The sequence below is a fragment of the Pinus tabuliformis genome, chromosome 1_2, assembly GCF_031772625.1.
Source record: "Pinus tabuliformis cultivar Carrire ecotype Pingquan chromosome 1_2, CPIR1, whole genome shotgun sequence".
Classification (NCBI taxonomy): domain Eukaryota; kingdom Viridiplantae; phylum Streptophyta; class Pinopsida; order Pinales; family Pinaceae; genus Pinus; species Pinus tabuliformis.
In genome coordinates, this window is record NC_142298.1 from 39,382,199 (window position 1) to 39,395,816 (window position 13,618).

Genomic DNA, 13,618 nt, shown 5'->3' on the forward strand with positions numbered 1-13,618 from the left:
TTTTTTGCTAAGAGTTCATCTTCCTCGGACGAAATGAAACCGATTAATGACCCAAGATCTAGAGGCATCTAGCAAGAGTAAAAACCGACCTCCTCAGAGACCACCAATGGATAATATCAAGTGTCATGAATCACAGTGACAAATCAACATATATTCTTAAATAACATCGAAATTATTATAAATTTTGCTGAAAATAAATATACCATTTTGAAACTTACATACTCTCCTAAACTATATTGCAAAACCAATACCAACATGGACTAACACACAAATATACAATAGATGAGAAAAGTAGAGGTATTGGAGTAAGTAAACCCTAAGGGACACCTAAATTGACGGACATTTTTGGACATATTTCATAGGTTTTAAGATCGAGTTTCCCTATTGAAAAGGATTTTAGGGTTTTGTGGTAAGCGATAGGGTTTTTCATATTGGATACAATTCATCCGCGGGAGGTTTTGTTTCGTTTGTGCGAGTCCGGGAGAGGAGGAAGAGCAGCAGCAGAGGAGGAAAGATGGTGCACGTCAATTTTTACCGTAACTGTAAGTGCCTGCCTTACCTTTCCTGTTCCTCATTCTCCTTTCCTTTCATAAGATTCTGTTTCTGTGTTTTGATTTTGTGTAACCCTTCCTTGTTTGCAGATGGGAAGACGTTCAAGAAGCCCCGGCGGCCCTACGAGAAGGAGAGGCTGGATGCAGAACTGAAATTGGTTGGAGAATACGGGCTGCGAAACAAAAGAGAACTCTGGAGGGTTCAATACACGTTGAGCCGCATACGAAATGCAGCGCGTATGCTTCTGACGCTGGACGAGAAAAACCCTCGCCGTATATTCGAAGGAGAAGCCCTGCTGCGGCGTATGAACAGGTATGGTCTACTGGACGAGACTCAAAGCAAGCTCGATTACGTCCTCGCTCTCACCGTTGAGAACTTCCTCGAGCGCCGCCTTCAGACTCTCGTCTTCAAATCAGGCATGGCCAAGTCCATCCATCATGCTCGTGTTCTCATCCGGCAACGCCACATTAGGTATTCTATCCAATTCCATTCTATTGTTAAATAACCACAAAAGATTATTTTCATTTTAATCAGCTCACTTTGATATAGAAGAGGCCAAATTTCTTGTTCAGACTATCAAATTCCATACTAGATCTGTGTTACAAATGTGGTATTTCTTTGGGTAGTGTTTCATCTTACAAGTTCGACCTACACCAGTCTAGGATAGTACAAATTCACGTTGTCAGATTACGGTGTTACGATCCTTCGGCTGAGAGGGCTATCTATTCCTACATTTTCACCAAAAAATTGTGCCTGACCCGATCAAAGTTCCAGATAGAGAAGCGGAAGCGATCCCAGGTAGAGAACCAGAAGCACGGCTGTCAGTGGGCAGAAATGTCGCAGGATGACTTGAGCCCCGGTGGGGGTTCTAACAATACCCTTTTTTCACTGACCCAGCAAGCTGCATTAACTAGCAGCCACTTTTGAGGGCACCTCATACATTAAAGTCACACTGGATTTTGAACCTGAAAACATTTGAATAGAAGATTGTGTTAGCACAGTTAGTGAGACTAATGGTTTTTGATCGCAGTCAATTATTGTCGGTGGTGTTCAAACTTGCCACTAGACAATGGTTGGAGGGACCCGTTGTTAGAAAATTCTGTTAAATAACTAAGGCCCAGTTTATGAAATAGAGAAGGCATGCTTACCTATTTAGCTTACAAAATTACATAGATTATTTACACTACAATAAAGTTTCATTTGATTAAGGGACGCTGTTGAGGAGTATCTATTTTATTAAAGTAATCCAGGACATGACCCTTGCTTTATCTGCACAGAAGGCCGTGTTCGAATGCACAATGAACCCCTGGGCTTTATACTGTGTTAGGAAATTTGTCAGGGTAGTAACAGTGCCCCACTTCTTCCAACCTAGAAAATCCTCCTTTCATGAAACAGGCCAATTTTGACTAGCAGTCCCCTGCTGAGGGTATCTGTTGTTTTGAAGTCACCCAGGACTCAAATGCCCCAGGACTTGGGCCTGAAATTGCCTGAATAGAAAACTGCACTAGCACAGTTAGTGAGCCAACTAGCTTTAGCAAGCGTTCAAACTTGCTACTTAGCTACTAGATGATGATGAACTTCATAGATAAAGCCCACTACAACGAGGTCACCTTTGGCTATGGGCTGCTATCAAGTAGTATTTATTTTGTCAAATTAACCCAAGGCCTGATCCTGGCCTTATCTTTTCGTAGAAGACTGTTAATATGGGTAGTGAGCACCCCCTGGATGTTCTAACTTGTTCATCATCATTGCAAACATTTGTTAAACTCCACTTTATGTTGGAGGGTGGTTGACACTTTCTACGATGTGGTTAGTGAGCCTTACCCATTTGGAAGGGAGTACAATCATCCACATTCAAATGGGAAACCTGGTGTGGGGCAATAACAGTGCCTTGTTTTCCCAGCTACAAAAATCCAATCCCTCTTTTATCAAACTTGCTTTTTTTGATGAGTGGTTGCTATTGTGGGTATCTATTCTCTTAAAGTCACCCAAGACTTGAATACCCAGTACTTGAACTTTAAACAATTTGAATAGAAGATTGAACTAGCACATGTATTGAGTCCACTAGTTTTTCAACCCGTTCATCATTGTTGCGATGTTCACACTTGCCACTAAAACATGCTTGGATGGAATTTTGTTATGAAATTCTCTTTAGAATGAAAATAATTGTTTTATCCATTTTAATTAGCCTAGTCTATAGAATAGAGGAGGCTTAGACATATGTATATGATTTAAGAATTTCATATATGATCCATTGTAGTGATATAGGGTGATTTTTGCCATAAGGTTTCATAGGACACTAGGATTTCAACAAAGTTTCTGATAGTTAATTCAATATAGAGTGCATTCTTTAGTGAACTACCAGTTTCTTGATAATAGAGTAGACTGAACAGAGCAATGTAATGAATTCAAGCCTCAAACCAACCAATACAATAAGTGAATCAGTATAGGGTATCATTCATAAAATCCAGACAACAATATGTCACAATGCTACACACAGTATGGTCCATGTTTGATGGGGACATACATAACCGAATTAACAATGAAATGATATCTTAACTATAGATTCTAGTCGCTGTCAAGTGTTGAAACCCTACACAAAAAATCTTGATATTTGAGTTTTTCCTGTGATATGTACTTCGTTCCTGCCTCAGATTTGAATCTTGCTTTGCTGTAGGACCGACATGTGCTTTAGGGTCTTGAACTTGTCTATTCCTGCCTCAGTCCACTTCACAGACTTGAATTATGCTTTGTGTTTGCTTCAAGGTCTCGGACTTGCTAAAAATACCCAAGTTAACTCAGGAGGCTAAGGTGGACTTCAAGTTTGCTCAAATCACCATTTGAACCTCTGTTACAAAACTTCTTCAAACTTCGGGCTACATACGAAGTGCGGTAAACTCACAGACCTTTCGGTTTCACTGAATCTTGCCTTTCGTTGGCCTTAGGTCACTTGTCTGCCTCAGAGTTGGAGTCTCTATTTGCCCATAACAACTCATACGCCCTAAGACTAGGTTTGTCCTAGAATTTTGCTATTGTTTGCCTTCAAACAAACTCTATTGACTTTAGGAATGATCCAACTTCTCTTGCTTCAAATGCTGCTTCAGAAGGAATTCATTTGACTCAGACCAAAGCTTCTTTTAATAACCCCGTGCCATAACAAATTTGAAAAAGAGAAAAAGAACTAACTAGGGCGGAATCTTTCACTACCAAAATTAGTAGAAGGGGTCTTAAATCCTCAGAGCTATAGCTCAATAAAACAAATGATTTGATCCACAATGATGATGATGATGATGATTTGATCTCAACTCCTCTCTATTTATAGATTTATGAATGTGATTCAAGATGTGAGGGGTTGTGGGTGCAACCCCTAGTTTTGAGTTCTTTTGCCCCAAATTGGGAAATGGGTTTTTACTGCTTTATTAAGGCTATAGCTTATAGGGTCGGATAGGCTATTTTGTCCCTCGTTAACCTTCAATTTGAAGTTGCCATTATATCCATACTAACAAAACAAGTTACCTCCAAGTAAGTGCCATTGAGGAGTATCTATTCTATCATAGGAACCCATGTTTTGAAACTGGCCTTATCTTTTGCTAGCTTTTTAAGCGAAGTTATCATTGTTGCTTGTGTCCAAATTTGTGACCAGATAATAGTTGGGTGGTACTTTGAAAGCCAATTCTGTTGCATAATAAAAATACCAGTTTTATCTATTTTAATTAGCCTAGTTCATGAAACAAAAAAGGCATACTTCGCCTTTTTAGGTTATAAAACTTTCTATATAATCCATACTACAAACATGTTACATTGGACTAAGTTTTGCCGTAGAGGAATCTCTATTGTGTCAAAGTAACCTAGGTCTTGAACCTAGCCTAATTTGTTACTAGTATTTGAACCTAGGTTGTCATCATAGTTAGTGTTCAAATATGTTGCTATACCATGGTTGGATGGACTTTTTTTAGGTGACTAAGTCATATCTCACATGTGTGGGGGGAGTTTGGGATCCATTGTGGCGGTTTTTCAGGTGGTTATGGATTGAAACAGGGGCTGTTTCCCTCCCAAGAAACCCCCCAGATATAAAACCAACCCTCCTCTCCTAAACCTTTAAACTTAAACAAAAAGCCTAACTCAACCTTCGCAATGTTGACAATCAATGGTACTGTTAAATAATCAAAGCATCCACTGTGGTGGCTTTTCAGGTGGTTATGGATTATTTAACCCTAGAAATGTTGGCAATCAACGGTATTGTTAAATTATTAAAGTATTTTTACTTAAATTTTTAACATTACCCTTAATTGTCATAGGATTTCTGAGAGTGGTTCTAGCCTTGTCAGATTTCATATGGAGAAAATATAATTTCATATCCCACTTGAATTTCAATAGACTTAATAGTTATTAAGATTTTAGGATTGGTAGGATTACAACATTCTCATTGAATTCTATCATGTATTAGAGTATGGGATTGGCATTTAATCAAGAGCGCAAAGTCCTTTATGTACCTTTGATGTTGGTGGTATTGATTGTTGAACTCCTCTGATGTTGGTGGTATTGATTGTTGAACTCCTTTGATGTTGGTGGTATTGATTGTTAAACTCTTCTGATGTTGGTGGTATCGATCGTTGAACTCCTCTGCTATGGCCTTAACCATAGTTTTAAAAACCAAAACTGGTGACTGGACTGGTCTACCTAATAAACTGGGTTTCAAATTGAAACTAGTTAAACGGGATTGGTCAGATCTTAATGAACCGATTTTTAAAAAAATACATGAAATAAATAATTTTTAATGAATAAACTATTTTTAAGATTTAAAACCATGATTCCAAACCAATAGAAACAAAATATGCAAAGTTTGCTCATCTATATACCATATAAAGGTGAATATATCAAAATGGCACCAAGTGCAATACATATCATTGACAAAATGCATAAGCAATGAGGTTCTAAATGGCCTATAAAGTCCAAAGCAATGCTAAAAGTTATGGGGCCATTGGCCTACTACAAGACTACAAGTCTATTGGTACATATCAATGATCAACATGATCATTCCTCATCATGATCAAATTCATCACCACTTCTAAACATAGGATCATCAACAAGAGCTACATAAACATCATCTGGATTAGAGTTTGAGGATGCCTCAGCCTCATCTGCAACCTTAGTAGTAGCACTGCCACCAATAACAATAGAAGTGGACCTAATGGAAGCATGAGTTGGTCGAGTTGCACGACTAGTGCCTTCCATTGGTTGTTTGCCTTTGCTTGATACAACTACTAATTTTGGTTGCGATGGCACTGCTACTACCAAATTTGCTTCATTACCCCCCTAATATCATGTCAATATCAAAATCAACATCAAACTCAGTATCTTCAGTCCCCTCCACCCATTCTGATGTTGGATCAATATTGTCCAACATAATGGGATCTAGATCAGGTTTTTTGTTCATCATTTGGTTGGGCCTTAGTCGAAGGTTATATTGCACGAAGACAAGATCATTTAACCATTTTTGTTCCAAATTGTTTCTCTTCTTCGTGTGTATGTGCTAAAAAATAGACCAATTGCACTCACAACTTGAAGCACTACAAGTTTGGCTGAGGACTCTAACTGCAAACTTTTGCAATTGAGGACATTGGCTGCCAAATGACTCCCACCAATGTGTTGCAAATAATAATACATTAATTAGTAACTTAGTTCATTTCATTACTTATTTACAATTATTTACAGATAATTTGAATTGTAAATTTGTGAACAATTGAACTCTAAAAGAAAAAAAAATGGAATTGCTTACCTGGGTGATCCACATCTCTTGCCATCTTTGCCAAGTTTTTGCCAAAGGTACTTGCTGCCATACTGAAAAGAGTAAGTTGTTTATGTATTTTGAATTGGTTTGCATAGTTAAGGACCATGCACTCCAAGCAATCATACAATCCATCTCTGACCTTGCCAATTTGTAGATCTCTTCGCTGAGCTTTATAATGAGGTTTTGGGTTCAAAAAGTACCTAGCTGCATGTATAGGACGATGGAGTTGATTGTTCCATCTGTTATCAATGATCTCCCATATACACCCATATTTAGCTAAGAGATCCTTGTAAGTTGCCTGCGATTGCTCCTTTGCTTGACCCATAACCTCATAAATGTAGCCCACTGCCAATTTTTCCCCATCCACCATCTATAGCACCTTAACAAGGGGCTCGGTAATTTTCACAAGCTCTGTAGATCTTTTCCAAAAATAATTAACAAAAACTTTCTTTTGGTGTCTTTGACATATTGTCTACGAGCCCACCGAGATGAAGTCCAATCATCAAAAGAAAACATTCTCTGCGAATTTTTTTGTTGAAAATTAAGACATTGCAATGTGAGGAAGTGGGTTGCAAATCTCGTAATTACAAGCCTAACAAGCTCTTTCCCCCTAGTGTTTTTCCTCATTAGGCTCAATACCAATGAGTGGTTGTAGATGTATTTTGTAATGCACTTGGTATGCTCTACAATGTTTTTTACCCACTCCACTTTGCTTATGTCCTCGAGCATGAGGTCTATACAATGTGCAACACATGGAGTCCAAAATATGGTCTTATATTTGGACTCAAGCATCTTTCCAGCAAGAACATAGTTTGAGGCATTATCTGTGATGACCTGCACAACATTTTGCTCCCCCACTTCCTTAATAATGTCATCCAAAAGCTCAAATAGAAGGGTTGCATCCTTCACCTTATCATATGCGTCGATTGATCTCAAAAACATGGTTCCTTGAGGGCGAGAAACAAGGAAATTAATGATAGTGCGTTCTTTCCATCAGTCAATCCATTTGACATGATTGAACAACTTGTTTTGAGCCATGACTCTTTATACTCAGCCAAATACTCATCAGTGAAAGAAATTTCTTTTTGCAAAAGAGCTCCCCTCAAGTCATGCATAGTAGGGCATTCAAAGCCCTTTCTTGTAGCTATAACAGAGTCCCACATAACTTGGTAATAAGGTGAGCAAGCAACATTAAATGGGATATCTGCTTCATACAACCATCTAACAATGTATTGAAAAAAAGATTCTTTGCATTGTTTTTTCCAATGTTCGTCCAAAGTGTGTTGATGACTTGGTTGGGAGGAATTGGGATTACCAGAGGCAATGGTGGCAGAGGATGAGAAATAACTTTGGATGTTCAGCCTCTTTGTTCCTTTAGATTGTTGGCCTTGATGATAAGACCCAAAAGCAGGAGGAACATAATGAAAGGGGTCATTGGTGGAAGGGATAGAAGAGGAGTCTTGAATCTCAAAATCATCATACCCACTTTCTTTCATGGCTTGTAAAATTTCCTTTTTCCTTGCAATTTCTTCTTGGATAGCCTTCTCCCTAGCCTTATTCTCCTCAAACTTCTCAAATTTGGCAAGGTATTCTGCCCTAACATGACCTATCACTTCCTTTGGTGCATCACATGGATTTACTTGGCCTCTTATCCTAGCGAAGTGTTGTTTCAACTTGAGAATACCCCCACCTCCAAAAAATGGGCATATTTAGCCTACAAAATTTGATAGCAAAGAACTAAAGATTTGATAACAATGTAGCATAGAACACAAAAAATTAAATACATGGATAACAATGAAATATAAATTTTTTCAAGTGAAAATTCTTACCTGGAAATGCAAACTAGCTTCCTTAGCCTCCTCTTGAAGATGCCAAGTATACTAACAACTCCAATCTATCTTCAAAATAGCTCCAAGTCCAACTTCAAGCCTCCAAGATGACTACTCCAGCAAAAACTCAACACCCTTCAAGCTCCCAATGAAACTCACAAAAACTCCAAATGAGATGTGTGAGACAAATGAGAGGAGAGAGTCAGAGACCCCTTATATTGGCTTGGAGGGGGTGATTTTGGAGAGAAACAACCCTTATTTTGCCTCCAAACTACCTTAGAAGCCACAAAAAGCCTCCTGGTGGGTCTGCAGTCGGCGTGGCAATGAATCAGCCGGTTTATGATGGAACTGGCCCAACCTGTTTTGTCATAAACCAGTCGTTGGTTAGGCCCCGTTTTTGTGAAAAATCAGCGAAGTTGCCCCCATGACCGGTTTTTTTGACTGGTCCGGCTTGTTTAGCTAGTGAACTGGCTGGTTTGACCGGTTTCTGGTTCAGACCGACCGGTTTTTAAAACTATGGCCTTAACAAACATTGTACCCTTCACTCAAACCAAAATAATTGGCTAGGCATGTTAATCTTTGTCTACTATTTTATAAGGTTGAGGAGATGAACCCTTCACCCAAACCAAAATTCTTGGTTAGGCATGTTAATCTTTTTCAATTTCTACCATATTTTAAGGTTGTTGAATCTAGGTCTGAAGTTCTAGTAGTGGTGAATAGGTGATGAGTTTGATGGGTGATCATGTTGATCAGTGATTTGTAGTAGGCCAGTGGCTGCATTGTTTTTGGACTCTATAGACCATTTAGAGCCTCATTGATTATGTATTTTGTTTTGATATGTATTGCACTCGGCGCCATTTTGATATATTCATCCTTACATGTAATATAGATGAGCAAACTTTGCATATTTTGTCTCTAATCGATTGGAATCATGGTTTGAAATATTAAAAATAATTTCTTTCATTATAGATTAATTATTTTATGTATTTTTTCAAATCCAGTTCATTGAAACCTGTTCTGGTTCAAGTTCAAAACTTGATTAGATAGGTGGGCTAGTTCAAAGTTCAAACCCTGGTTCTGGTTTTTAAAACTACACAGATATAAGTCCGAGTCTATGAATTCGGGGCAAACCTTTGAATTTGGTTGAAATTCACTGAATTTTGAACTTTATGGTTGAAGTTAAGTGAACCTTGTGGCATAGCCTGGACTTTGTGCCATGTTCATAATCATTGCAAGCACTCAACTTGCCACTATGTTAGGCAAATCTGTTGAATAACTAGATAAAACCTACACTCATTTTAGCGAATCCACATTTTTTGTTGGTTGGCTCCCTGATATCATGATATGTCTACTGCACCTTGCCCTACTTGGGAGAGACTACAAGCAACAACATTCAAATTGAATTTGTTTGGCTAAGAGGCGGTGTGTGTGGGAGGTATCTTTTCCACTAAAGACAGCTAGTACATGCACCTGGCCCGACTGTTAATATGTGTGGTGGCACATTCACAAGCATGAACACAAGCATAAGTGTGTGCCATTGCTGAGACTTGAACCCTGGTGGGGGTCATATACAGTGCCCCACTTAGACTGATCTAGCATACGACCATATAGAGAAAACCCACTTATGGAATAGAAAGGTGAAATTATGTGTTGAGGTAACTTTGAACTCAGTGAGGCCATGTATAAAGGTAAACTGTGTAGCACTATCTAATAGCCCTTTGATTAGAGGGGGGACAAAACATTGAAAAAAAATAGTTCTCTTTAGGCAGAATAATTGCCAGGCACAGTGAAACTCTAAACTGGCTTTGAATCTGGAAATGTGAAATGTACAGGAACATGTTGTTGCATCACAGTCACAGAAAAATATCTTACTATGGTAAATATAGAAGAAATACTGCTTCGAAAAGAATACAAATAAATGCCATCTATAAATTTAGCTTGAAGCTACTCAGTAAAGGCTACCCTTCATTGATTGGTAAGTAAAACCATTGCAGGTAAATTACCATTTGGCAGTCAAATTCAGTAAATTACTCTCAAATATGTCCCTTATAGTGGATTTGAGGCACTGTAAAAGCTGGGAGATTGTGAATAAAGGGCTGTGGGCCAAGCAAATCCCGTAGTCACTAAGGTACACAGGAGGCTTTAAGTTTCCTTTGGGAGATGAATGCAGCACATGGTCTTTCAGGGCTTGTTTAACTTATTAGAGTCCTCCCTTCCTTTCATTAACAGGAGCTTATATGCTTGTAGAATATTGCATAAATGCTTGAGAGATATTTTATTCACAGTTTTTCTTGAAATTAGTAGGGTTAAAGCCTTGTTTTCTATCAACTAAGTCTAAAATCCACCTGTAATGTTAGCCTGTATTTGTTTTGAGTTCAAATTGTGAGAATAATCTCCTTTTTTGTGTCATTCAGGTTTGCTATGATGGTATCTCTGGGGATAGAACTGATGTCAAGGAAAAAATTAAGGAAGCCATCAAATTTGAATTTATAAAAAGTAAATATAGGAACAAGGCATAAAATAAATTTGAATATTAATTTTTGGTGAGCATGTAAAACAATGGCAAATATCAACACATTGGAAAGTCAATGGCTTGAGAGTTGTTGTCCTATGGTATCTTTGATAGTCTATAGTAGTTAAAGTTGGATTACCAGTCAAATCTAATTGAACTTAAGTTAAAATTGACAAACCACTGGAAGAGTATTTCATCATCTTGTTCATTATTTGTTCCCATCAAACATAAAATGCCACATATTCTTTAAATTAACATTTCTTTATTTTAGTGGTAAATTTTGTGTATTAGGAACTGTGTTAGAGTATTGAAGCATTCCCAGTGGAGTGTCCACTTGAAACATTGGGTATGTTTCAGTGCTAACACAGCCTCTATTCCAGAAAATTTACCACCACGATGATAAAGTGTGAAAATTCATATTCTAGATTTTTTTCCCTTTAATTTGTGTGTGTTGTAAGCATTGTGTGGGTCCTTTTGTAGAATCACTGTGTTTTTGCATTGGATATTCAGTATGTTGAAATTAGTAAAACAATGATATACCCATTATAAAAGCTATGATGTCAAGAGGATGATAAAGCCATTATAACCAGATTAATCATGGAAGAATGACATGAGAAATTGTTATGGTTTTCTATACGAAACTGCACTTGCTCTATCAAAATAAAGTAGCAAGGTGTTTTTTTTTATCATTTTTTATATGGGTGCTGAATTATTGAACTGACAGAAACGAGGTACTCTCACAGCAGTGGTTAGAAGAGATGTCTGTGTCCATCTGCCCGTGTGTTGGTGTCAAATGAAAAATATGCTTGACGCCCAAAGAGCCCAATCTTATTTAAATTAATTAATTGGCATAAATAAATAAATAAATAAACTAGCATACATCCATCTCAGGCATGATATAATCTGTTAAGTGAATTTTCAAATTTAAAGAACACTGTTATTGAGATTGTGCACTGATAAACTGACTGTTACTAGGCTCTTAGCCTCTCTGTTTGAGAGTTCTAAGCTTTTCAAATACCTGGGAGAAAACAAAGATGCTATCAGCGTTGTTGCCTTTTATTGGTGTACAAGGCTGCAATGGCATCATTCTTTTCTCTGCTATATGACACTCCATTTCAGATTATGCAGATCTTTTGACGGGACATGCAACACATTGTTTGTGATGTCAATATTACTCACAAAACGACTGCTCCATCAACTTATAGCCCTACTTGCCCTTCAGTGGAAAATGCATAATCCAACAAAATCTGAATGATTTTTTTATTGAGCTTCCAGAGGAGGAATAGTTATCAAAGGCTTTTAAGTGTACGCCTTATCTGTGGCAAGTTGTAACGTTGGCCTGAATGAGCAATCAGTAGACTTTAATTCTCCATTTGGCAAGGCATATATCAACAAGAAGCCTTGAAGCATCCAACGCAAATCATTTGTATCTACCACATGGCACAAGGCATTTTAGTTTCCCTTGAATATGAGCCAATAATTTAAATGTAAGGCATAGGCTGCTGACAAGAGTAGTGAAGATGGAGATTTATTGTAGGCCAAGTTTATCTGGCCTGAATGAGCAATCAGTAGACTTTAATTCGCCATTTGACAAGGCATATGTCAACAAGAAGCCTTGAAGCATCCAATTCAAATCACACTCATCTACAAAATGGTTGAAGGCATGTTAGTTTCCCTTGAATATCTGAGCCAATAATTAAATTGCAAGGCATAGGCTAGTGAACTTGGAGATTTATTGTAGGCCAAGTTTACAAATCGTATGTGATCTTTACTTGTACCAAATATGAATGATAATTACTGGTACCAAATGTAAATGATGTTATGGGTGCAGTGAATCCACATTGTTTTTCACTTTTTAGAGGTAAATTGATTTGTGTGTGGATTTTCAATGTTAAATTTCTGCTGCAGTGCTTTAGAACTCTCGTCTAATCAAATGGTTTTGTTTGATGCAGGGTTGGTAGGCAAGTTGTGAATATTCCATCTTTCATGGTAAGAGTTGATTCACAAAAGCACATTGATTTCTCACTTACAAGTCCTCTTGGTGGGGGACGTCCTGGTCGTGTGAAACGAAAGAACTTGAAGGCAGCATCAAAGAAGGCTGCTGGTGGAGATGGTGAGGAAGAGGACGAGGAATGAGGTGTAGCAGCATTAGCGGCCAAGAAAAGTTATCTGCACAATCTCTTCTTCTGTGTGAAGCTTTTAAATTTTGTTAAAAGAATGTTTTTAGCTGGATTTTCTGGTTGCTACAACAACTGGTTGTGAAACTTTGTTGATAGGTTTGCATAAATTATAAATTTGGCAATAGTGAGCATGCATTTAAATTTTGTCGGATTACTGGCTGGTGCAAGATGTTTGGTTTGTTAAACATTCGTAGTAGGTTAGAATACACTACAAAATTTGCTGGAGTTTGATCACAGTCCAGAGCTCTGTGGCAGTAAACAACAAATGTTGATTTATTTCATTCCGGTTACCGAAAATTCAAAATTTTGCACATTTAATTATGTTGTAGTAATGTCATGTGTTGCTCGTGTATTTTAAATTTGGCAATAGTCAAGCATGCATTTTTAAATTGTCATTTTACTGGATGCTGCAAGATGTTTGGTTTGTTAAACGTTGGCAATAGATTAGAATACACCTTCAAATTTGGTGGACTTTGATCATGGTTTGGTGCAGCAAACAGTGAAAATGTTATATTTCATTCCATTTAACGAAATTTTTTAGTTTTGTACATTTAATTATGCCAGTAGTAATGTCATGTTTCGTTATGTCACTGTTAAGAAGGCAATGATGCAGTCGTAATATTGTTGCATTTTCCTTTTTTAGTGGGATATATTAAATATAAATATATTGTAGACTGTGCTTATGCCCGTGGCCTCGAAGGCTCTTTGTTAATGAAAGCTTTGATATTCAGTATACATTTTACAATAAAATAGC

General features: G+C 37.6%; 1 protein-coding gene across 1 annotated transcript; it reads left to right on the top strand.

Annotated features, from left to right (window-relative positions):
- The first annotated feature begins 353 nt into the window (after positions 1-353).
- Positions 354-13,185, top strand: LOC149204298 (small ribosomal subunit protein uS4y). Its single transcript, XM_089394682.1, has 3 exons — positions 354-542; positions 642-1,023; positions 12,637-13,185. Exons 1-3 carry the CDS (start codon positions 515-517, stop codon positions 12,818-12,820), a joined length of 594 nt encoding a protein of 197 aa, XP_089250808.1. The 5' UTR covers positions 354-514; the 3' UTR covers positions 12,821-13,185.
- The last annotated feature ends 433 nt before the right edge of the window (positions 13,186-13,618 follow it).